We start from the raw sequence: 25,184 nt of genomic DNA on the forward strand, positions 1-25,184 counted from the left end.
TTTGGAGACCTGCAGACACACACAGGCTGCGGTTCCGTTCTTCGGCCCGCCACGCCGTTCTTGACACGCAGTCGTCTTACCATGTCACCAGGCCGTAAGCACAAGGTGTCGTCGCCCCTGTATGCACAACATGTATGCACAACAACGAAATGACTCTGTCGTTTTCCGTGCATCGCACGCATGTCCTTCATGCACACTCAAAGTTACCTGATCTGCCTGCACCAGGGAGGAGAGGGGTTTCGGGAATGTTCACCCTGCGGAAAAGTGCTGCATTCACCGTGCATTGTTACATACAGGCTGTTTTTTTAAGCTTTACATGTTCGTTTAAAAAAAGCCGTGAAAGCTATACTCTGTTTCATACTTAGTGTGCAACGCTACCAAAGCTACTGGCACAAGCATGGGGCTTGATCTCGACGCGTGCTTGCGCAAACAAAACCATAGATGAAGCCACGCGCTCGCGCCAGTAGCTTTGACAGCGTTGCACACTAAGTTTGAAACAGAGTATACACCTATGTGGTTTGTGCAGTTGAGTTATACGGCCAGGGGGACATAGTATAGGGGGCTAATCGTAACAATCAGTCTGGTACTTGAGTATGATTTGTTAATTAACTTTTTAATTTGTGAAAATAAACATAGTTTCAGTTAGAAACTTGCTAAGCATCATCGAAATCCTCCAAATCAACTCTTTTTAGGAAGATATAAGACATGGGCGGCATTTTAAGGCATTCTGAAAAAACGCTCAGTTTAGATGCGTTACTAGGTTTCGGTTTCTTGTTGCAGTGCATCTTTGCACCCGCGGTCTTGCTGCCAGGTGGTCGTGGCAGAAAGCCACCCTCTTGGCTCCTCGTAAGGATGGGGTGAAAGTAGGATGCATGTGTGTTGCACGTCTCAGCCACTGGGGAGCAGGACCGCAGGCGCAGAGATGCGCTCCAATAGGAAACTGAAACCTAGAAATGCGTCCAAATAAAGCGTTTTTACAGAACGCCCCAAGATGCTTCTTCTGCGTTATATATTTCTAAAAAAAAGTTCATTAAGTGGTTTTGGATGACACTCAGCAAGTTTCTAATTTGAACCATATGTCTTTTTTCACTAATTAAAAAGCTAATTAACATATTTTACTTCATAGCTGACTGGTTATTACGATTGGCTTCCTATACTATGTCCCCCTGGCTGTATAACTCACCTGCACAAACCGCATAAGTGTAGCTTTCGCAGTTTGTTTTTATTTAGGTATTTATTTTTTTTTTATTTTTTTTTTACAAATTTGTGAAGGAAAAAACACCTATTATATAATCCATGGTAATAAAACCCGAGACTCAGGAACACAGAAGGGGACGAACACAACACAACGTCTCAAACACAGCTGAAGGTTTATTTGTCAGACACTCGTTTAAAAAGGCAAGCCCCCCCGGTGCTTCGACCGACATCCACAGTCCCGAAGGTCAAGCCGCTTCCTCCCGTCCAGTCCTTTATAACCACTGCGCAAAACTCTAACGCATTTCTTGGAGAATCAGCATGGTGGCAGCAGTGATTTTAACCCATACTTTTTGTTGTTTTGAGCTTTGAATTGCGGAAGGAAAACATATCTCAAAAGTCGTTACTGCACCTGTATTGTCCTTTTGCTCTGGTGTGGTTTAGTTGTGTAGACCCAGATGATAATGGAGATAATATTATATTGCGTCCTAAATTACTATTAAATTCAATATTTTTCGAATTTGCTCTCGCTCTCTAATTGGGGTTGTGGGGATATTTAGACAGCATGTAGTTGGTCAGCCGTTTCAAAGATGCTACGAGTCACTCGCTGTAGATGAGAAATTTAACCAGTGCAGTACAACCGCTAGCCTGGGGTCTTTAACGTGCACCATGCAGTAGTGGTACACGACCGCACGCCGGTACGATGCTCATCCAGATCGAAACGGGCAGGGGTAGGAATTGAACCCAGAATCCCTGGGTTCTGCAGCGCAAGCTTTCGCTCCACGTGCTCCGAGCTGGTGTGCGCCTTGTACACTCGGCCACCGATCCCCCCCCCCCCCCCCCCCCCCTATCGCTCTCTTTTTTTAGATATATGGTGTTTTACAGATTACAGGAAAGGATGTTTTTGCAAAAAATTGCCATTGCACAAAAAAAAAGTTTTATGACCTAATGGGAGTGGGGGGAGAGGGAGGCAGGGGAGGGGACGGGAAGGGGAGGGAGGGAGGGAGGGAGGGAAGGAAGGAAGGAAGGAAGGGGAGGGAGGGGAGGGGAAGGGTGTGGGGGGGTGCATAGCATTTGGGATAAGTGATAAAAAAAATGTTTTACATAGTATTTGCCGGGCAACATTGAAAACCACTTTAAAGGGGCGATGCAACAATTCTTGTACTCTGCGCAAATAGCACTTAGAACGGATCTCTGTCGTTAATGACCTACGAAACATGCGTTCGTTTTTCACCCCACGCAATAGAAGTCCCAGAAAAAAAATTGAAGAAAAACGAGCAGCGTTCACCCCCTCAACTCGCAGCCAGAACAAGCGGCCACGTGATCTGGAGCCGATTATATGCCGCCAATGTTGATCATATAGCCACGCGCTGGGGTTGGCAAAGCACAGGACACGCGCTGAGTTCTAGACATCATTACCCGAATGCTTCTCGAGCTAGTAACTATCACGAGCCCAAATCGAGTGACCATGCAATGCTCGGGTCCAATCTATGAACCGCATTCAAATATTGTCACGGGTGGTGACCAAAAACAATAAATAAACAAGAAGAAATAAACATTTAATGTGGCGAACTTGTGCCAAAAATAAAAGGGTACAAAAGGTAATAACAGAGCGTCGCGGGCGTCGAAGTCGGCGTGACAGCAGAGTCGAACGCTGGGGCGAGACTGACCCCGCTCGCCTTGCGGAATCCCTTATGTACCCTCGTGGGTTTCTGGATCGTTCGGTGTAGAAGGTTCGGCGCGTAGAACATTCTAACCTCGAATCAGCAAGACAGTTCTCGAATTCACTAGAACATCACATTACAGTGTCAACAAAAATTAGTAGCCGCGGCCAGGAATCGAACCTCGGCCTTTTGCGTGGAAAGCAAGCGCGATAACCGTTATGCTACGCGCACGCTGTCTACTTGGCCAGCTGTGCGCGCAGCATTACTCCCCCCTTTAAAAAGTGCATTGTCCCGATGCAACCCAAAAACAAAACAAAACAAATAAAAAGAACGGTAAACTAAAGAGTCATTTGGAACACATAAGGTCCACAGTCCTATCGAGCGTAGTACGGCTTCAGTCTCACGACGTGGACGACTTCCGGTCGTGGAGGGCGGCGTGACGAAGTCCATGTTCCGTCGGGCATCACCTTGTAGTTCAGATCTCCGAGTCGACGAAGCACTTTGTAGGGTCCAAAGTAACGTTTCAGGAGTTTCTCGCTGAGACCGCGGCGGCGAATCGGTGTCCACACCCACACCCTGTCTCCGGGCTGGAAGTGGGCGTCCCGACGACGAAGGTTGTAGCGGCCAGTGTCGACACGTTGTTGAGCCTTAATCCGGAGTCTGGCGAGCTGACGGACTTCTTCTGCCCTTTGGGCAACCACCTGGGCGTCGTCGCTTGCGTCGACAGCCGGTTCGTGGGGTAACATAGCGTCCAGCATTGTCGTTACCTCGCGCCCATGCACCAGTTGAAAGGGTGTCACTTTGGTGGTCTCTTGTACGGCCGTGTTGTAGGCAAATTGACATACGGCAACACCTCGTCCCATGTCTTGTGCTCCACGTCGACGTGCATGGAAATCATGTCGGCGATGGTCTTGTTGAGTCTTTCCGTCAGCCCGTTGATCTGAGGGTGGTACGCCGTGGTGCGACGATGGCTGGTGTGGCTGAGACGAAGGACTTCTTGTGTCAGCTGGGCCATGAACGAGGATCCACGGTCGGAGATCAGGACTTCGGGAGCGCCGTGCCGGAGGACAATGGATTCAATGAAAAACTTGGCAACTTCCACAGCAGTTCCGAAAGGAAGGGCTTTCGTTTCGGCGTACCGCGTGAGATAATCTGTGGCGACGATGATCCAGCGATTTCCTGACGTCGACGGCGGAAAAGGGCCAAGTAGATCCATTCCGATCTGCTGGAAGGGTGCCGTTGGCGGAGGAATTGACTGCAAGAGTCCGGCCGGCCTCGTTGGAGATTTCTTTCGTCGCTGGCATTCATGGCATGATCGGGTGTATCGGTGGACGGTTTTGGGGAGCTTGGGCCAGTAATACTTTTCACGAATACGGGCCAGTGTCCGGCTGTAACCAAGGTGTCCGGACGTCGGGTCGTCGTGGCAGGCTTGGAAGATCTCCTCTCGAAGGTCGGTCGGGATTACCAGCAGCCACGTGGAGTTGTTGTTGCCGAAGTTCTCTTTGTAGAGAACTCCTTGTCTAATGGCGAAGGTCGGCAGGGCTCGTGAAAAAACGCGTGGTATGGCACTCCCACGCCTTTCCAGGTGCTCTATTAGTGCGCGCAGCTCAGGATCGTCTCGTTGACGTCGGGCCATGTCGTCGCTGTTCACTGCGCCCAGGAAACACTCGTCGTCATCGTCGTCGCTGCTGTCGGAGGGTGTTTCGACGGGAGCTCTGGACAGGCAGTCGGCGTCGCTGTGCTTGCGGCGTGACTTGTAAACTACGGTCATGTTGAACTCTTGTAGTCGGAGACTCCATTGCGCAAGGCGTCCTGACGGGTCCTTGATGTTCCCAAGCCAGCAGAGCGAGTGGTGGTCCGTGACTACGCGGAACGGGCTTCCGTATAAGTACGGACGAAACTTTGTGATCGCCCAGACGACCGCAAGGCATTCTTTTTCAGTCGTGGAGTAATTTCGCTCCGCCTTGGACGATGTCCGACTTGCGTAGGCGATGACTCGCTCGGTGCCCTCTTGTACTTGAACCAGTACCGCGCCAAGTCCTGCGTTACTTGCGTCCGTTTGAATCTCGGTTTCCGCATCCTGGTCGAAATGTCCAAGAACAGGAGGCGCCTGCAGTCGTCGCTTCAGCTCAACAAATGCCTGCTGCTGCTCCTCGGACCATTCGAACTTCTTGGCGTCCTTGGTGAGGCTTGTGAGCGGTGTGGAAATCCTTGCGAAATCTCGAACGAAGCGCCGATAGTAGGCACATAGCCCAAGGAACCTTCGCACGGCCTTCTTGTCCGTCGGCGCTGGAAATGCTGCGACGGTGCGAGTCTTCTCTGGGTCGGGGCGAACGCCTTCGTTACTGACCATGTGACCTAGGAACTTCAGCTCGTCATAGGCGAACCGACACTTTGACGGCTTCAGGGTGAGTCCGGCGGTCCGTATGGCTTGGAGAACAGCTCGTAGACGTCACAGGTGCTCGTCGAAGTCGCTGGAAAACACTACGACGTCGTCAAGGTAGACGAGACAGCTCTGCCACTTCAGTCCTGCCAGCACGGTGTCCGTGACACGCTGGAAAGTTGCTGGCGCCGTGCACAGTCCGAAGGGCATCACCTTGAACTCGTACAGCCCATCCGGCGTGACGAAAGCTGTCTTCTCTCGGTCCCGTTCATCGACTTCGATCTGCCAGTAGCCGCTCTTCAGGTCCATCGATGAAAAGTATCGGGAGTGGCGCAGCCGGTCTAACATGTCGTCGATGCGGGGGAGTGGATAGACGTCTTTCTTCGTCACCGCGTTCAGCTGCCGGTAGTCCACGCAGAACCTAAGCATTCCGTCCTTCTTCTTAACCAGTACGACTGGAGAGGCCCAGGGACTGCTTGAAGGTTGGATTATGTCGTCGTTCAGCATCTCTTGAACTTGCTCCTGGATCACTTCCCTTTCTTTAGCGGAGACTCTGTACGGTGACCGATGCACAGGCCGCGCGTCGTCCTCGGTAACGATGCGGTGCTTCGCAACGGTGGTTTGGCGCACCTTTGACGACGTGGCAAAGCAGTCGCTGTATTCAGTGAGGAGGTCACTGAGCTGCCGTCGTTTCAGGCCCAGAAGCCTAGGGTCAATGTCGAGCTGCGCTGGCGACGTACTGTCTTGCTGAGGTGGCGAGGATTCGTCAGTAATGGCGGCGATAGCGGCGGAGTTTCGGAGTTCCTCGACCTGGCCCACGGCTGTACCTTTTGTGAGGTGTTGCGCTTCGTTTCGGAAGTTCGTCACGAGGACCACAGTGCGGCCATCCTGAAGTTCAGCAACTCCTCTTGCGACGCCTATTCCTCTCCCAAGAAGCAACTGGAGGCTTCCTTCGAGCAGAACTTCGCCGCAGAAAGCTTCGGTGATCCCGACGGGTACGAAAACACTCGACCGCGGCGGTAAGTTCACGTGGCTTACGAGGACTCGGACCGCAGACGACGTCGCTATGGGTTCCTCCGGTGGTGAAACAGGTTTTCGTAGCGTCAACCGGTTTGCTCCGAGGTCGATGACGGCGCCATACTCGCAGAGGAAGTCCATTCCGAGGATAACGTCCCTGGAACAGTCTTGCAGAACGACGAACTTCACAGCGCACGTCTCACCGTGGATCTCGACGCGACCAGTGCATCGCCCGACTGGTGTGATGAGGTGCCCACCGGCGGTTCGTATTTGAGGGCCTTCCCACGGCGTTGTCACTTTTCGCAGGCGGCGAGAGAGCCTCCCACTCAAGACTGAGTAGTCTGCTCCGGTGTCCACGAGTGCCGATGCGTCGTGGCCGTCGATAATGATGTGTAGGTTGTTAGACACCGATGCAGGGACGTCGTTGTGATGCGTAGCGTCGAGAGAGTGGGAGCGCTCCGGCGTTCTTGGAGGTTTTTTACTTCGGTCGTCTTCGGCAACGCCACCTCCAGGCGTTGCCGCACTTAGTTATCCCGGCGACGCAAGGGCGACAGGCTCTCTCGGCGGGGTCATGGCGCTGGAGATGCTGAACGTCTGGGCGACGGTGAGCGGGACTCACGGCGGAGCGGCGTTGAAGATGGCGAACGTCGGAGGTACTCCTCGATGTCACGAGGACGTTTGTCGTACCTTGGACGCGGGTCGTTCGGGTGGAACCCGCGCAGCCCCAGTTGTCGGTAGGGGCATCGACGGTAAATGTGGCCGGCTTCACCGCAGTGATAACACAACGGGCGTCGATCGGCCGTCCTCCACACGTCGGTCTTTCGTGGCGCAGCTTGTTCTGGGCGGACGTGCGCCCGATCTTTGCGGCGTCGGGACTACTGCGGCGCTGGAGGCTCACGTCGAGGTGGCGCCGTATACGGGTGAGCAGGGTGTGGTCGTCGGGCTATGGCAGCGTAGCTCAACGTCGGTTCCCCCGGTGCCACCGTGGTGACGGGAACCTCTGGTTGGAGCGCCCGTTGTACTTCCTCGCGCACAGCCTCGGCAATGGAGAGTGTCGCTGGACGACTTGCGGCTGGCAGCAACTGGCGGAGTTCCTCCCGTACGACTTCCCGGATAATTTCGCGGATGTCCGTACCAGGAGCGTTCTCGCTGCCAAGCAGTGCGGTTGCAGCAACACTTGGATGTCGCTGGTAGTGGGAAGCGCGCGCTTGGAGGGCGCGCTCGATGTTTGTCGCCTCGGTGACGAAGGCTTCTACGGTGCCCGGCGGGTTACGCACGAGGCCTCCAAAGATGTCGTCTCTCACCCCGCGCATGAGGACCCGCAGCTTCTTGTCGTCTGTGGCTCGTGGGTCGGCACGGGCGCTCAGGCGGAGGACATCTTCTACGAAGCTTGTAACGCTTTCTTCGGGGCCCTGCGTTCGAATTCGGAGGAGATCTTCTGCCTTCTCCCGTCGGTGTAGGGTGGCGAACGTCCGCTGCAACTCGGCCACACAGATGTCCCACGACGTAAGCGAAGCCTCGTGATTCTCGAACCAATGCCTCGCAGTACCCTCCAGCGAAAAGTAGAGGTTCTGGAGGCACTGCTCCGCAGTCCATCCGTTGTGGCGCGCCACACACTCGTAGTGCTTGATCCAGTCTTCGACATCCTCGTGGATCTCGCCGTGGAAGGGAGTCGGCGTACGGGGAGCGGCGGGCAGGTAGACGACGGCAGGAGCGGCGGGGGTCGGCGACTGGTTGGCCATCGTCAGCTTCGTTGGCTGCTTGGTCCTGGGCGGCAGAAGTCCGAATTCCGGGCGTAGTCCTTGGGTGCGACGACTGAACCGGATCTCGGTAGTGCCTTCGTTGGTTCTTTGTGGGCTTGGCGTCGGACTTGCACTGCGGGCCCTCGGAGGGGTACGCGGCAGGGGCATGCGTTACCCCGCACCTCCACCAAAATGTCACGGGTGGTGACCAAAAACAATAAATAAACAAGAAGAAATAAACGTTTAATGTGGCGAACTTGTGCCAAAAATAAAAGGGTACAAAAGGTAATAACAGAGCGTCGCGGGCGTCGAAGTCGGCGTGACAGCAGAGTCGAACGCTGGGGCGAGACTGACCCCGCTCGCCTTGCGGAATCCCTTATGTACCCTCGTGGGTTTCTGGATCGTTCGGTATAGAAGGTTCGGCGCGTAGAACATTCTAACCTCGAATCAGCAAGACGGTTCTCAAATTCACTAGAACATCACATTACAGTGTCAACAAAAATTAGTAGCCGCGGCCAGGAATCGAACCCCGGCCTTTTGCGTGGAAAGCAAGCGCGATAACCGTTATGCCACGCGCGCGCTGTCTATTTGGCCAGCTGTGCGCGCGGCAATATCGCCATCGGGGTGTACTACAATCCCCACGTTACGTCATCAAATTTTGCAAAGGAGAGATTGAATGAAAATGATCGCTTTTGTCCTTGATATTACACCGCAACAAAGAAGTTTTTTGGCCAGTGGCGTTGCGTGCGAGTATCCTTGAATCCCACTAGTGCCAGTATGCTTGTGTAAAGTAAAAAACATTCTAATTGAATATCGTTGCACCGCTCCTTTAAGAAAAGATCTAGGGTGCATGCATTGCTTTATCACCCCCCCCCCCCCCCCTAAAAATAACAACTGAATGTGCCTCCATGGTTTCAGTGTCCTATTGGCTGTTGGTTGAAGGATGGAGCATTTAGGTCATACTTCCGGGTTTTTGGTTTGCTTGTGGTTCTTGGCCCTTAGATGCAACCAATATGAAACTGAAACCTTGGCAGTGCATTCAAATTTGGTCTGTTGGGATGTGGTGACATGCAGCACATTCCTCACATCTTTCTAAAAGCGTCTAATTTAGTAGTTTTTTGATACAATGCTCATCATACGCCCCTCCGTAAATGGGTCCTTGGGCATTAAAGGGGCCCACCAACAGTTTTTTGACCGGTTTGAAGTTCGCGCTTAAACGGAGCTCCATGAAAGCAGGAACACCGAGGAAAAAAGATATTACAGAAATTCGCGATATTTTGTGAGTTATTAGCAAATTAAATATTGCAGAAAACAACTTTAAATAAGCAAAACATTGCGCTTCATGGCGTAAAATGAAACAGTTAGGCGATTGGAGCAAAGCGGTTGGCCAATTGGACGCGAGTTTGGTTGATAGCCTGTCGGCCCGGTCGGCTCGTCGGCCATTAGGCCTAGCTGCAACCATCGTAGCTTTGGGATCGGGTTGACATCATCGATGAATTTAGCGGGCTTATCAGATTTTGAGTGCGGATCTGGGCGTCGCGCTGTATGAGGACAGTTCACGCAAGCGCCGCGTCTCTGCCTCAGTCCGCTTCGACAGCCGCGGAAGACTCGTCTCCCGCAACTCCGCCACCGGAGCCACCTCGGCGAGTAGGAGGTACAAACTGGTGAGCGGCACCGTTGGGTACCATATAAGCTGGGTCCCGTCGCTTACTTCACTCGAACAGTGAAAAGTCTGTCACAGTACTAAAAAAAAAATAAAGGTTCCCCTGGCTCCTCTTACTGCTTTTAGTTGACCGGGACCGGGGACGCACAAGTGAAAATACGATGCGCTGTCTGCACGGATCACTTGTCGTCTGCTCGCGATGGTACGTCGCGGACGCCGCTGGGAGGCGCGCATGGCGCTCTGACGAGCCGTACGCGGCGTTGTTTTCGCCCTTTTTGAACTTTACTTTGCAACTTTATTAGCTCTATAAAAATGTCTTGTTTGAGAAATAATGACGGTTAACGTGCGATATACTTTATTTCGCTTCAAAATTCCTGGGACGGCTCTCGCCAATCACGAAACCCAGAGAATGTGACGTATTGTGAAAGGGAGCGCCGTTATGCGCGCGCATTCGGCACCTCACGGCGCCACCGTCGGAGGAGGTGTTTCCGAGTTGTCAAATTAAAATACGATGCGCTAATATTTTCAAACTCTTTCGTTGTCCACAGGGTTCCCGGGACCACTAGCGTGTAGAAACCGCAAAAAAAAGTCGACGCTCAAATACTGTTGGAGGGCCCCTTTAACCAATATGTCACCAACCCTTTTTGTTCAATGTATAATTTTAGCAGGAAAATTTTGACTTGCACTCTATGAGACTATGGCTGAAACAATCGAGTAACGACTGAAAGATGCCAGTTGCCCCAAGCCTAAAAGTTGAGCTTGATGCAAGATGCTCTTTCTTGCATCTAGTTCAACTTCTCGTCTCAGGGTGGGGCCGTTGACATCTCTCAATTGTTGCTCTGTCTTTTTAACTTGTATCGCCAACGAGTTTATGTCATATTACGGTCGGAAAGAATTGCCACAGTGTAAGTACAGCGTGAAAATAATGTTGGTTTAACCTAGCATGTGAATTTTGGTCATTTTTAGTGCCTTGGGCTTTGTAGTTTTTTATCTATTCAAAAACAGATTGGCTGTAGCATTGATGCGGTGTGCTTTGGGCATAACTCGCACATGTATCTGTAAGAGCAATATGAAAAATATGGCCTAGATTGTCTTTGCATGAACTGATGCAGGATCTCTCTGACACTCCTTTGAATGTTTATAATGAATTTCAGTTCCAGTTTGCCTATATTTAAACTAATTTGTTGAATGCAAAAAGTCAAAGTCAAATTTGGGGGTTTTACGTGCCAAACCTACGACGGGCATCTGGCACGCCCCAGCGGAGGACTGAGGATTAATTTCGACCACCTGGGGATCTTTTGACGTGCAACCGAAAGCTCGGTTACACGGCGCCTTCTCCGCAATAAGCCTCCGTCATATTGCGGGCACCTCGGTCAGGATTCGAACCCGCCACCTGGGGATCCGTAGGCCGGCGCTCTCGCCTCGGAGCCACCGAGGCGGCGTGTTGAATGCAGACGAAAAAAGTTTATGGTGACCAGTTCTGCAGAAGCCAAATAGTCCAACCTTGAAAGAGTTAGAAGGCGATGACATCAGCGGTCTCGTTCTGTGTCTTGCTCCACGTGTCACGACAACAAAAGTTGCACGACACCCGAATGTTTGATGTCTGCACAGCTTTTCTGTGAAGCACCGAATGGGGCCGTTCTAATTGGTGGCTGGTGTTTCTGCCCGTAGGTACGGCCGTTCCGCAACGCGCATCAACTTCGCGACACCGACCGGGAGTTGTTGAAGCTTGCCCGCTACCTGAAAGACATTGTCCCGGTGGAAGACTTCACGGATCTCAATCATCGTAACTGGGAGAGGTGACGCCTTTCCCATCATTCTTTGGCACCTCTCATTGCTCGAGAAATTATATCATAAATATGCTCCATTTTGTCTACAAGTGAATCGGCCTAGACTTGGAAGTGATGCTACAGTTCCATTTCCATTTCATATAATATGAGAAACTCAGGTGCTCCATCCATAGGAAGCATGGGCAAGTTCAAAGGGGGCCGGGCAAAGTATTTAGTAGGCGTGTGTGAATCTTTGGCATTTCGAATATTGACTGGATATTTTTAATATTTGATTCATATTCCATTTTAGAATTACCTATTTGGCACATTGCGGATTTTCGGACAACTAACAAATGGTCTGACAAAGAATGAATAAGCACGACGTGGGGTGTGCAACGAGGGTACAGAAATTTTCACGAAAATCTACTTATATGTCGACTTCATTCATGCATCTGCCTTCCTCAAGCAAATATGGAGCAAACGACACGAGCGGGGTAGGCTCCAGCTCCAAAGGAAAGGCCGCGGGTAGCTTAGCTTGCATCACGGTGTAAGATATATATACTCTAGGTGAGGGCATGCAACACGGCAAACACTGTGACGCAATCGACCAGATGGAGACCTCTTGTGGCTTGCCAACAGCATCTTAGCTGTTCAGGTAGCACAACTGAGGCAAAAAAAAAAAAAAGTTTCGTTCCGGGCACGCACTTTTCCCGCTCAGAGAATCTGCTCAGTCCTTGATGGACGCTGGCTGGAATGTGGCGCCAGAGATCTCTCCGCTTCAGCACGTTCATAAAACTATTATTGCCGCCATTGAGGTATGCATTTAGGGTCAATGACGAAGTAGTGTCTAAGCGACACACGTGGTGCGAGTGCCAAGTTCTTCATGATGTGGTGCACCCAGAAAATAACTTTAAAAACAAGCATGTCTCCCATACAGAAGCATGGGAAACTGGGCAGCGACAGGCTGCCATTAGCTAGAGAGCCTAGGCTGTAGGGGAGAGTCTATCTCAAACCATGGGGAGTGTTTGCAATTAAATGGCGGATGCCTCCCGCGCTGATTAGTTGCAACTGCGCACGCGCTGCATTGTCGCGTGACGAGGAAGAAAGCAGGAGGTAGAGCAGAGACGTTTGCAGACGACTAACGCTTTCGTCACCTCCTTGCAGCTCGTATTGCAAATGCAGCCCATAAAGTATGTGACCCGATAGAGCATTTGGACACTCTGTAATTCGCCGTAAAGTCCCTATATGCTGAAAGGTAGTGCAATTCTCCCTCTCCCCACATTTTCCTCCTTTCCATCAATGGCAATCCTCCTCGCCCTCCTTCCACACCACGCCCCTTGCCGCCATTTTTGTGCGAGGCCCACAAGGCGCGCCTATGCATGCCAGGCCGTACTTGCTTGCTTTTTCATACGGCAGACTACTATGTAATTTATTTATTTTTAATATGAAAGCAGTTTTGTTTTTTATTGTGATGAAACTAGCTTTGGAGTTCCAAAGCAGAAGAAGACGTCTCAATCAGAGAATGTAATAACGCGAGCAGAGTTGGAGTCGCTCGGGTGTGAAGACATGCTTTCTCCAATTCCGCTGAACGCAGACGATTTAAAATAAATAACAATCTAGTCTCGAATATTTTGCAACATCGACATGCACTGCAAAAACATATAGCATTTACCTGTTTATTGCAGGAAGTGCTGAGAGCAGGTACATGATAGAATGTACCTCTTCCTGCATGTAAATAGGCAGTTTTAGTGTATTGTAGGCAACGACTGCGTTGCTAGCGGGAGCTCGTGCCGTCACTAAGAGCATGGATTGAGCATGCGCCTGCAAGGCCTGCAATCCTTAGCGAACGCTCTACTAAAACTTTTAATACTCTATATCAGGAGTTAGTTAGGTTCAGCAAAGGCAAGGTCACATGGCTTTCAGATTTGCTTTCCTTTCGTGAGTGCTCATGAAAGGAAAGCAAATCTGAAAGCCGCGCGCTCACGCCTCTGCTGCACGCGACTCATGAGATGGAGTATACGGGGTATTCATTAGATGGCCAAATTTGAGGGCGCTGTTTAAAGTGCATGCTCAGAACGAGCTCACATTAATAGGCTGCTAAGACCAGCGATCTTGATTGTGTGGAATGCACATTGCAAAAGAACTGTGGAAGCTCGCCACCAGCACGTACTCTGCAGTCACGCACACAGCTATGGCTGCCATTGAATACTCCTTTTAGTATCTTGTACGAAGTGCATTTGCAGACTCGGCATCACTTGAGTTAGGCAAGTAAAAGACAGTACAACTATTACAAAGACTTTTTGGTAATTTTTAGCATTACCGATAGTTTTGCCATACCAGCAGCTTGGTTTACTTCATACACATTTTATGGCCATTAATACTACCTGCAACTGTGCACATGCGCACGAAGGAATATGTGACGTCGGCTATTTATGCGCCTCATGCATTTAACTACCCATCAAATACACTCATCTCCCTCGGAGGCAGTCTAAACTTTTCTGACTGATCTGGTGGAGCCATTGTCTTTGTCACTGAAGATTCCCTTTTTTTGTCGGGGGGGGGGGGGGGGGGGGGGGGGGGTAAAAAGTTTCTTCTCTTTTGCAACGCTGTTCGTACAATCCACAGTGCAGCAGGATGGCATTGCATTGCCACCAAGATTGTAGCAAAAAAAAAATTATATATATTTACGGCTTGGTCATAAGTAAAGGAAGCCACTGCCATACCTCGCACGAAAATGGCGCGGTTCAGGACAGACCACCGAATCGCGCGGGATTATGGGAAGGTTACGGTCACGTGTCCCGCCCAATCCAATTGAAGCGAAGGAGGAGAGATTATTAGAGGAAAGGACATGGGTGAAGAGGAATTTCCCTTTCCCATTTCAGACAATAGTTGGCGCTACCTTTCAGTATATAGGGACCTTAATTAGCCGCATATCGAGGAGCCATCCGGTGGTGCCGTTTGCAACAAAGGCGAGACAAGGACTTTATCTGGCAGCTGCGAGGCACGCGCGGTGTGCACACCTTTATATATATCTTGCACCTTGACTTGCATACAGTGGTATTATTTAAAACATTTTGCGTGCTATTGCAAAAAAATAAAAAATAGTAGGAGCAGGAAAAAGAAGTTGCTTGCTTTTCCCCAGTAGAAAAAGGTTGATCAAGCAACAAAAAGAAGGAAAAGACTGACAAAACCACCACTCCCCACAAACTGTGGACCAGGGACTTTTTTTTTCTTTTCTTTCTTTGGCTAGGGCAGGGGTTCTCAAACTGGGTTCCGGGGAACACAGGGGAGGGGTTCCACGAGCTGGTCTCATGGGCTCCGTGAACACCCAAATTGCAACCCCCCCCCCATGCCGCAGGCTGCGCGGCAGGACCATGCAAAGCACCTTCATCTCACTTTGTACTGACATTGCGATTGATATGGTGGGGATATATGAAATGCAACACAAGCAAAATTGCCTACAATTGTGCATCTGTTGCTTCTCGGTCGGCAAATACGGAGGAGGGGGGGGTTCCGCGGCAGTTTTTGAGGCTTCCTGGGGTTCCGTGAGGCCAAAATGTTTGAGAACCCCTGGGCCGGTTTGCTGATCTTGCGGCTGCGGCCGCGGCCAAGAGGGATTTTTACGTCACGTGACCAGCTCCATGGGGACAAGGAAGTACCTAGCATCCCTGCCTAATGGCGGAGAGATCCGCATCGCTTCAAGCACAAAAGCCTAATGTCGCTCGCAGAAACTGATTGCAGGGACTTTCAACTGGAGTCCAATTGACCGCCCCTTGATACTGTAGGGCGGCAGGTAAAGTTACGGCCAGGGAGGGTAAATAGGAGCCAAAATAAAGAAAAAAACACGAGATAAAAGCGGGTAGCAGTATATTTATATGCCGGCGCCTCGCGCCTTCTGCTATGGTCGAGAGGTTAAAGCGCCGGTACTTGTCGTCGCGGCGTGAAAGTTCCGGGTTCAAATCGCGCTAGGGACTTCTTTTTTTTTTCATTTTGTGTATTTTGCGCGTGTCTTACTATTTAACTGTGATCCTTTTTAGGAAATCGTCTACTTGCACTACTGCGCCTTACACGGTTTTTACTGTTAGTCCCACCTGTTCAATCGAAACACCGGGAAATAAAAAAAAAATATATCAACGCAAGTTAACGTGCTAATACAATAATTTCATAATGTTCATTTAAAGGAAACCAAGGTAACAGCATCGGTATGGCTTTCACACAAACGGAGCCGAAACAAGCATCCTTTCCCCAGCAACTACAGTTTTATCTGTTTTTAAATAACGCTCTTGCTACGATTCCTTTCAATAACAAGAGACGCCTATTTAGGACTAATAAAAACTGCAGTTGTGACAATTAAGAAAAAAAAAATTCCAAAAAACAAGCAAAAAACAAAAAAAAAAAAAACTAGCAGCTGTAAATACATTGATTGAGCGAAATCCTACAGGCAAGGCAGCAAGTCAAACGTCTGAGAAAGTAGTAAAACCAAAATAAAAGAGATCATACTTGCATGGAATGTGATAAAAAGTATATTTATACTCTTTAAATTTTGTTGTGGCAATCGTTTTGTAATATTAACACATTACTTGTTGAATTTTAGTTAGAATAGCAGACGATCACGACCGAATGCAAAAATGAATCTGGCGTCGACATCGCAAACCCTCTCTCTAATGCAAACACCTAAAATGACTTTGGATCAAGAAATGGAATTAATTATGATCTAATTATGACTTGCTACCTTGCCTGTAGCATTTCGCTCAATCAGTGTATTCACAGCTGCTAGTCTTTTTTTTTCTTTTTGCTTGTTTTTTGGAGTTTTTTTTTTTTAATTGTCACAACTGCAGTTTTTATTAGTCCCAAATAGGCGTCTCTTGTTATTGAAAGGAATCGTAGCAAGAGCCTTATTCAAAAACAGATAAAACTGTAAATGCTGGGGAAAGGATTCTTGTTTCGGCTCCGTTTGTGTGAAAGCCATACCGATGCTGTTACTTTGCTTTCCTTTTAAAGGGCCCATGAAACGGATTTTGGGCTGGGATAAATCATTTTCGATTGTGATTTTACTAATAGCACATCGTTCAGTGGGCCAAAAGAAAAAAGGTAGAAAGACAAAAGCCTGACTTTCAGTGCGAAAATTTGAAAACACAGCGGACTATTTCGTACCTCCTCCCCTTCGTAAGCTCTCTGCCTTTTCACTGTGATACATCCGCGGTCCCAAAAGCGCGTCACCGGGTCCAAACTGACGTCACACAAAACCGGACCTCACTTAGTCCCTTCATCCCTAAGCTGACATTGTGGTGGAAGCTACGCGCTTGCCAAACCAATCAGCCGCCTCCCTTTATCACCTGACCTCAATCTCTGCGCGTGGGTATGCGCGGAGGGGCGTGATCATGTGGCAAGTGTGGCTGGCCCAACGAGCACGTAGCTTCCACAGCACTGTCAGCTCCGGGGTGAACAGGTTGGGGAAAGCAACTTTTGTCTGAATTTTGAGCGACGGGCTAATCTTCTAGGGGGACAATGGCTCTGTCCGGGTACATAAACCAGATTCTGAGCAAGAGGGGCCTCCCCTCTTTTCGTCTTCTTGAACTGTTTGGTGGAATGCGCGATTTATGAGTTGAGGAGGAAAGCTAAACAGGAAAAAGTTGGAAAAGCGTTTCATGACCCCTTTAATGAAGATTATGAAATGATTGTATTAGCGCGTTAACTTGCGTTGATCTTTTTTTTCTTCCCGGTGTTTTGATTGAACAGGTGGGACTAACAGTAAAAACTGTGTAAGGCGCAGTAGTGCAAGTGGATGATTTCCTAAAAAGGATCAAAGTTAAAAAGTAAGACACGCGCAAAATACAACAAAAAAAAAGTCCCTAGCGCGATTTGAACCCGGAACTTTCACGCCGCGACGACAAGTACCGGCGCTCTAACCTCTCGACCATCGCAGAAAGCAAAGACGCCGGCGCTGGCGGCGGTATATGAATATACTGCTACCGCTTTGATCTCGTGTGGTTTTTTCTTTATTTTGGATCCTATTTACCCTCCCTGGCCGTAAATTTACCTGCCGCTCCTACAGTATAAAGAGGCGGTCAATTGGACTCCAGATGAAAGTCCCTCCAATCAGTTTCGGCGAGCGAAATTAGGCTTTTGTGCTTGAAGCGATGCGGATCACTCCGCCATCAGGCAGGGACGCTAGGTACTTTCTTGTCCCCATGGAGCTGGTCATGTGACAGAAAAATCCCTCTTGGCCACAGCCGCGTCCGCAAGATCAGCAAACCGGCCCTGGGCTAGGAGTTTTGGGTCAAATGCTGCAATGCTCTTCCTTTCATTCTGTGTCCAGCTCCGAAATGTATGTAATTTGGTTTAGGCTCAAAACAAGCCTTGTGGAGGGTGCAGTGTAGTTGTGCACCCATTGCATTCAAAGAACACAACTCCCCCCCCCCCCCCCCCCCCCCCCCCCAAAAAAAAATTTTTTTTTAGGGGCACTGACACCCAGTCTTGGGTAGTAACGCGTTACTGTAATTTCGTTGCTTTTTTTGGTAACTTGTAACTGTAACGAGTTACTTTTTAAAAATGTAACTTGTAACTGTAGTTCTATTACTTTTTTCTGAGGTAACGATGAAAGTAATGACTTTACTTTTGTCGTTACTTTCCAGTTTTTTATGAATAATATATAACTGAACGAGGGTACAATTTAGCCATTTTTTGCGCTTTCCAAATTATCTCTTCCGACATTTCGAGTGTCAAGTTATTTTTTGCACAGACTTGTGAATACATTCTTTCTCGCCAGTCACGACCCGAATATAGCCACGTGTAGGTTTGGTGAAAAAAAAATGTAGTTATTTTTAGCACGCGCTTGTACTTTGTGACTAAACACTTGCATCTTAGTGTCTTGATGAACTATCTCTTTTGCGGTTTTTCTTTTTTTCTGCACAAACGCTTTTTAATCTTGTGAATCAAACGTGAAACAACAATACAGGCGGAGGGCACTGCGAATGTTTCGTATTTCGATTAGCGCCGCCACTCTGCACTGCGCATGTTTCGTATTTTGATTTGCGCCATTAATCCGGTGTAGTGTCAACAGTCGAGGCAAAATTTACTGCTGTTTGCGCGGGGTTTGTTTCTGGCTTGCCGGGTACAAACTGAAATATGTCTAGGGACTCTATGAACCCAGCGCAACCATAAACGAGCCAGCAATGTGCTAGTGCTACCAAGGATATGAATGTTGATAAGAACAAAGAAAAACTACCATGGCCGGCATACAGAGAGTATTTTGCTGACGTGGAGGAGGTTACTAACACCTTGACCGCAGAAAACGGCACTCTGTTGCCTCAACGCCTACCCGGCAATCAAAAACCTTTTCCGGCGAAACAACACTGCAATCCCATCCAGCACGTTAGACGAGCGCATGTTCAACAAGGGCAGGGACGTGTTCGTTATCAAATAAGGAAAACTTTCAGAAACTAATTTCGAGAAGCAACTGCTGCTAACTTACAATACAAAGTAAAAAGCACACTTTTTAATTTTATGCAAATAAACCTGGTGAAAAGCGTTTTCTAGTTTTCCTAGTTTTTTTTGTGTTATAGAAAAAGCAACTTAAAAGTAACGTCGTTACTTTTTAAAAGTAACTGTAGCTATTTTATTGCGGTAACTGTAACGGTAACTTCACTACTTTTTTCTGAGAGTAACTGTAACTGTAACGAATTACTTTTTTAAAAGTAACTTATCCAAGACTGCTGACACCCCAAAGGTCGTATTATTTTTTATTGTCTAAAACGATGGAAGTTATAGTCATAGACACGCAAAAAAAAAACGCATCGCAAAAAAAAAATTTTTTTTGGCGCGCGCGCTTGCCTTTTTATTTTTGGCGTTTATATTTCCCGCGCTCACCTCCTTGCTTCTTTTGATCGGTGACTTCAAAAATCAGGAAATTTAGAAGCTTTGTAGGCGACAATTCTATAACATTTAATAACGGCAATCATAAAACATGTTTTTTAACGCGATTGCGAACGCACTACGGCCCTCTTTTTGAATACCAAAAATCAGATTTCGGTGTGATGTCGCTTCCTGGATTTGTATCCTCCCTCGGAAAACTTGGCGGCGTTCGGGCAGTGGCTTATCGGCGAGTCGGGGAAGAAACCATTTTTTTTCCCATGCCGGCACCCTTCTATCCCGCCTAGCTGCTCACCTCCTCCTCGCTTCGGGTCGCGGTGGCAAGCAACGGCGCTTTGCTTCATACCGTGGAGCGGAGGTCCGAAAGAAAGATGAGTCGCAGGAGACCGCAAAATTTGACTCACTTCACTGGCACGGATTGCGCGGGAACTTCAAATTTGGCAGTTGGAAATTGTTTTTTTTAATTCAGAAATACTGAATTCCCAAGTTTTGAATTTTGAGGGTAATGTCCCGGCATCGTTTTCAATCGTTTCGGATAATAATAAAAAAATATGATTTTGATGTGTCAGTGCCCCTTTAAGTGCCTTGATGGGGTTCATATTTACAGAATAAACTTTCCCTTGGAGAAAGAAGATTTCTAACTGCATTTTTATGTTACAAGATGCATTTTGAGTTAGGACCGATTCCGAAACTGACTTATTTCAAGGTGTCGACCTCGAAATAGGAGGTAGTTTCAGAATCGCTCCTTTAGTAATTCTAATGGTTATTATTATTTTTATTTTATCTTTTTAATAACCAGTTTTGGCTCGAAGAATGGTGCTACCTGGGTATGGGTGGCATAGCATGTTCAGCACTGACTGCACAGTTGGGAAACAACCAGAGGCAATAGGTATAGAGAAAAAAATATATATATATTTAAAGTTTTTATTTAGCTTTATAGTCTTCACAAATTGCCATAATTCTTTAGGATTCATTTTTAGCTTTAAATCCAAGTCCTCATAACATCTGGGCTGGCTTGCTAGACACATTGTCTTAGCTAAGGCTGTGTGAAAGAAAGCCTGGCAAGCCTGGGGCACACAAGCACTTGTGACTAGACTTTGCATGCAACTCTGCTCTTGTGCTAGCTTTAGCAGTGTTTTCTTTCTCACAGTCTTAGCTAAGACTGCAAAGGCTTTGTTTCTAGCAAGCCGGCACTGGTTTGGGAATTTTTTTACTCTAGTCTTCATTGCTATAAATAAAATGAGCAACCTGGATTGCAAAGCAAGCTCTCGCGAGTAATAGAATAAAGCTAATCCTGCCCTTAGTTCTTGAAGGGACGGTGGCAGTGGTGAATGAAGCTCAGCGACCCCAACCTGGGGCAGATAAGGAAATGCAATTTTTGGTAGTTGGGGATTGCATTTGCGCTATTTATCCCCGAGCTTTGTTTGCCGCTGCCTCCCTCCCTCCAAGAACTAAGGGCAGTATTCTTTTGATTGTTATATTCAAGTTATACTACTCTTTGTTTTCATTTCATAACCTGCTTCGTCTCTTCTTTCAGCCAAGGCTTTTTTCTTATTTGCAGAAAAATGTATTTAAGAGGGAGCACATTTGTCAGCAAGGTTGTGAATTCTAAGTTTGAATGTATTTCATTCAAATGTTCTAAAAATTCAAGAACACATAGTTGAACGTTAATGTGGCTTGTCTATCTGGTTTGCAGTCTTAGATACATTACTGCAATAGTGATAGTAGTTTTGTATTCAATTGTGCACTCTATTCATTGCACAAATTGTGTGTACCTATTTGATGGGGTTGCAGGATTGAGCTTCATGTTGAAGCTTTTTCCCCTCTTGCTCTACCATTTCTTTTGAAGGAATATTAAACATTATATTATTGGGTCATTTTCCTGAAAATTAAACATTCGAGTGATTGTCAAGTATCTTTTAAACAGCTTCCTCCCATCATTCTTAAAATATAGGGTGTCCTAAAAACAAATATTTGCAAGTTCTCATAATTAAGACTATTTTAGAAAGAAAAAAAAGTTTATATTACATCCTGTGTAATTTCTGCATTTGTTTTGCATCTGCTAAATACCACACAAGTTTCAAAGGCGTGAACTTTTATTTTAGCAAAGTAAACTTTGGTAAGTTTGATTTAAAAAATCATACAACTCTGTCAGCTCCAATTTATGATATGATCTCAGCATTCAGTGTTGCTAAAGTATTCATATTTTTACAAATGTTTAAAAGAAACAAGTCTGACCGACCTGAGTTTCAGTGGCATAACGAAAGATATACAAATATATGTAAAAGCTTCTGCCAGCCATGTTTAATTTGTAAGTATGCAGACTGTTTAACATATTTTCAGAGAAGTCTTGCGACAAGAGCCATTCACCCTGGGCCAAAACCTAAAATTTTATTAGCTTATGCATAGATAGAAATAAATGCATACATTTTTACAACGGAGCTGTTAAGGACAAATGTTCAGGTTTCCCCAGTTTCGTGTCTGTGGACAAATAAATCTTGACACAACCCTCTGAACAGCTACCGCCATCTATGAGCGACAGTGGCTACCAGACAACCGGCTTGCCGGTTGTCTGGTTGCCGTTGTCGCTTATACATGGCAGCACATAGTACAGCTCCGCTGCTCTTTTTTCTCCACCAGAGTGGAAAGGCTGAAAGTGTTTTGATGTGCTAGTGGTGTTACAATCTTTTATGTGCTGTTTTTCATAATATCTCGATGAGAAATAACTTGCAATGACAAAACAGACATGCGTTTTTGTGGTGTTAAAAAAATTAAATTTCAACTGCGAGTTTTTTTTTTTTTTTTATAAAAAAAATTAATTTGCTCGAATTGTCAGTCGTGTAACAGTCAGTCATATAATGTGCATTTGTATAACGGTCAGTCGCATAACTATCTGTTGTCGCGGGTAAATTGCAGCATGGGTCAGTTGCATCAACTAAAAAAATGTAAATTTCCCGTTGGTATTTAGTATATAATCATGCTACTTCATGGCCAATTATATGTTTTAATGACAGGCACGAAACGCGAGGTCCAGTACCCTCCATTCCGCCTGCATCACACCGGAAAAAAAAAAATGTTTTGGTACACGGAAAATAATTTTACTGTATACTTTTTGCGCGATAAATTTATTTTTCGGTTTGTGTAAAGATATTGAACTATTCATCAAAAAGTGGGCATGCTCCTCAAATAAATAATATTGTGCTTTAAAATCAGTTTAATTGCTTTTCAAACAGACCAAGTGGCACATTTCAAGAAGTTTTGCAAAAGAAGCAGCCCTCACAAGAATATTTTCTAATCTAGACACAACATTTGAGTCTATACATTGTATGTATGTTATTGCAAATGTTAATACTGCAAAATAAAAACAAAATACATTCTGATAAGCACAAGAAAAAATAAAGCTGTAAAATAGCTATCTCTCTTTTCATCTTGAGTATATGTTCTACAATGTTTGTTGTTAGCAATATAAACATCTGGGGGCTCAGCTGTTTTCTATGAAAATAACAAATGAATTACCTATTGATCAACATAAGATAGTAAACTGATGTCAATGTTGGCAAATTAACTTTTCATGAACCTAAATGTATAATTTTCTGGAAAATGACCCTATTATTAAATAAATGCAAGTTCATTTATTGCCCTACTTCTTTTTAATTATAACTAAACACTTTTTTTTACTTGACACTTCAGTTTGGGCATTGATTTAGCCCTGCTGTTACAGTCTTACGGCAAGAAATACTAGCCAGGACACAAACTTTGTCAATGGTGCCCTATTATGTTACATATAACAACGAATCTATTTCAAAAACTGCCCCCCCCCCCCCCCCCCCCTTTTCATGATATTGTTTTCAAACATTTTGCAGTGGCATTAATCCTAATATGAAGTGAATTTTCTGAGAGGAGAACCTTTTATCCTCCTAAACCAAATGGAGGGATTGAAATCTTCCAATATAGCATACTCTCTAGAGGTTGCAATAGTTGTATCTGTTCCTCTACCTGCACTGCCCTCATTGGGAAATAATAAAAAAACACCCAGTGAAATAGATATCTATAAAACGTGTAGGTTTCTATTTTTTCTAATAGTCCTTTTTCATTTACCCGCTTCCTCAGTCACATAGTTCATATATCAGCTTGTGGGACGAGAAAAAAAGGCATGCATTACAACGTGGAAGAAGTAAAAAAAAATATGGGGGCAAAGCAAGAATGAGCGACCGTCGCATTCGAAATGCAAACACCTTTGAGTGTCATGGCCAAAGAAAAATGTTTAGCCGCATGCTGAAAGTTTAGCTATTCAGGATGACGACGGCCACGCAGAAAATGTATATTGGCATATTTGGTCAGAACCTCTAATGCTATACAACCAGGACTTTGTACCTAGTACAGTTGCAGGCTCAATTGTAAGTAAGCTTAGCAATTTATCAACCTTACTTTTGATACTGCAGCAGTTATAACCATCACTGTTTCAACACCCTGGCTTCTGATGGCCATACTTTTTGTCTTCGTAGTATGGTTTGCCCCGAGGACCAGAATTGCTCTAGAGTGATATGCGGTGTCTTCCTGCATCGTGCAATTTTTTAGGGCAAAAACTGCTTCTGATACAAGTGAAAAAAAAGGCATGATAAGAGAAAATGCAATAACCTTCTATACCGCTGGGTGGGAGTAGATGAAACGGGCACCAACTTGCACAACGGTTTATTATGCATGTACAGCCACAGGCTTGGAGCACTCGGATTCGCACGAGGCCAGTGGAATAATACACATAGATGCAGGCGCTTTTGATACTCAAACATTGAAATCTGTTGAAACAAGATTCAAATTCTTTCTAGCTTTTTTTAAGAAAAAGTTGCCTCTCAGTAGTTTTAAATGAATGAATGCAAAAATGTTCCAAAATCCGGGACTCTTAATTAAAGCAACCTAGGTACACTGCATGGGAGACAAACTGTCCGATTAAATTGTTAATACTGTTATGTTAAGTCAGTGTAGTTTGCTTTATCTTTAAATAAATGAACAAACTTTGGAAAAAAAATACCTCTACATTGTTTCACAACATGGCTTCTGGCAGCTGCCATTTGAAGTGTTGGTGCATTTGGTTCATGCTTCCCTTGCTTGTTGCAGTACCAAGTAGCGCTGCTGAACTGTGTTGATTGCACACTGTTTGCTCATGCACTCCTTGCAAACAGTGGAATGGTCTTGGGCATTAGATACCACAATGTGTGCTTACTTGCAACTTTATTACAGCTACAAGCCAAAGAAAACAGCTTCTGAAGCAAGCAATGACGGGTCCAAGACATGATTGAAGACTAGCGCTCTGGAAAAGTGTGTTGTTTTGGTGTTTTTTTTTTTTATAACCATATATTTTTACACTAATAAAAGGCTTTAACACCGTTCATGATATTTGTTTATAAATACACAGTCTTCTAGAAATACCGTTGTGTGTGTGTATTTTTTTTTTTTTTGTCTTTATGGGAGGTGATCTACTGTGCACTTTTCACTTTGCAAGAAGTTTGTTTTGTCTGTGACTTCCCAAAAACATTTTTTTGTAAACGAAAAAAAAAAAATAGTTTAAACACACTTCTCATGTGACGTCGAGAGCTCTCGCAGCCCTAAACCATATGCGAAACTGCTTCGTGGTCTGGCAGCGCTGTGCACGCGGCCATCTTGGTAGTCAAGGATCTGGAGTTTCGGTTTCTCAGCATTTCCAGAACGTGGGCGCTCTGCCAGTAAGTGCGATACGGAAACTTCATTGTTTTCTTACTTCTGATCGCCCAACATGGACAAAGGACTCGGCCATCATGCCTTTCATCTCTGAGGACTTTTTTAATGCTTTTATCGATGCGAATACGCATGAAGTCAAGCTGTTTAGCAGTAAACTGCTCCGCT

General features: G+C 46.5%; 1 protein-coding gene across 2 annotated transcripts in view; it reads left to right on the forward strand.

The window, feature by feature from the left end:
- LOC8053681 (ubiquitin-like domain-containing CTD phosphatase 1) overlaps nt 1-24,691 on the forward strand; it is a 43,164-nt gene extending 18,473 nt beyond the window's left edge. The window contains exons 6-7 of one of the 2 annotated variants that reach the window (XM_029978941.4): nt 11,335-11,462; nt 24,543-24,691. In XM_029978941.4, coding sequence (XP_029834801.2) covers nt 11,335-11,462; nt 24,543-24,597 — 183 coding nt within the window. In that variant the 3' untranslated portion in view covers nt 24,598-24,691. The remainder of the gene's footprint in view (nt 1-11,334; nt 11,463-24,542) is intronic. The other variant, XM_029978942.4, reaches the window with a different exon arrangement.
- Nucleotides 24,692-25,184: the final 493 nt, after the last annotated feature.

The sequence above is a fragment of the Ixodes scapularis genome, unplaced genomic scaffold, assembly GCF_016920785.2.
Source record: "Ixodes scapularis isolate PalLabHiFi unplaced genomic scaffold, ASM1692078v2 PGA_scaffold9__187_contigs__length_104089568, whole genome shotgun sequence".
Classification (NCBI taxonomy): Eukaryota; Metazoa; Arthropoda; class Arachnida; order Ixodida; family Ixodidae; genus Ixodes; species Ixodes scapularis.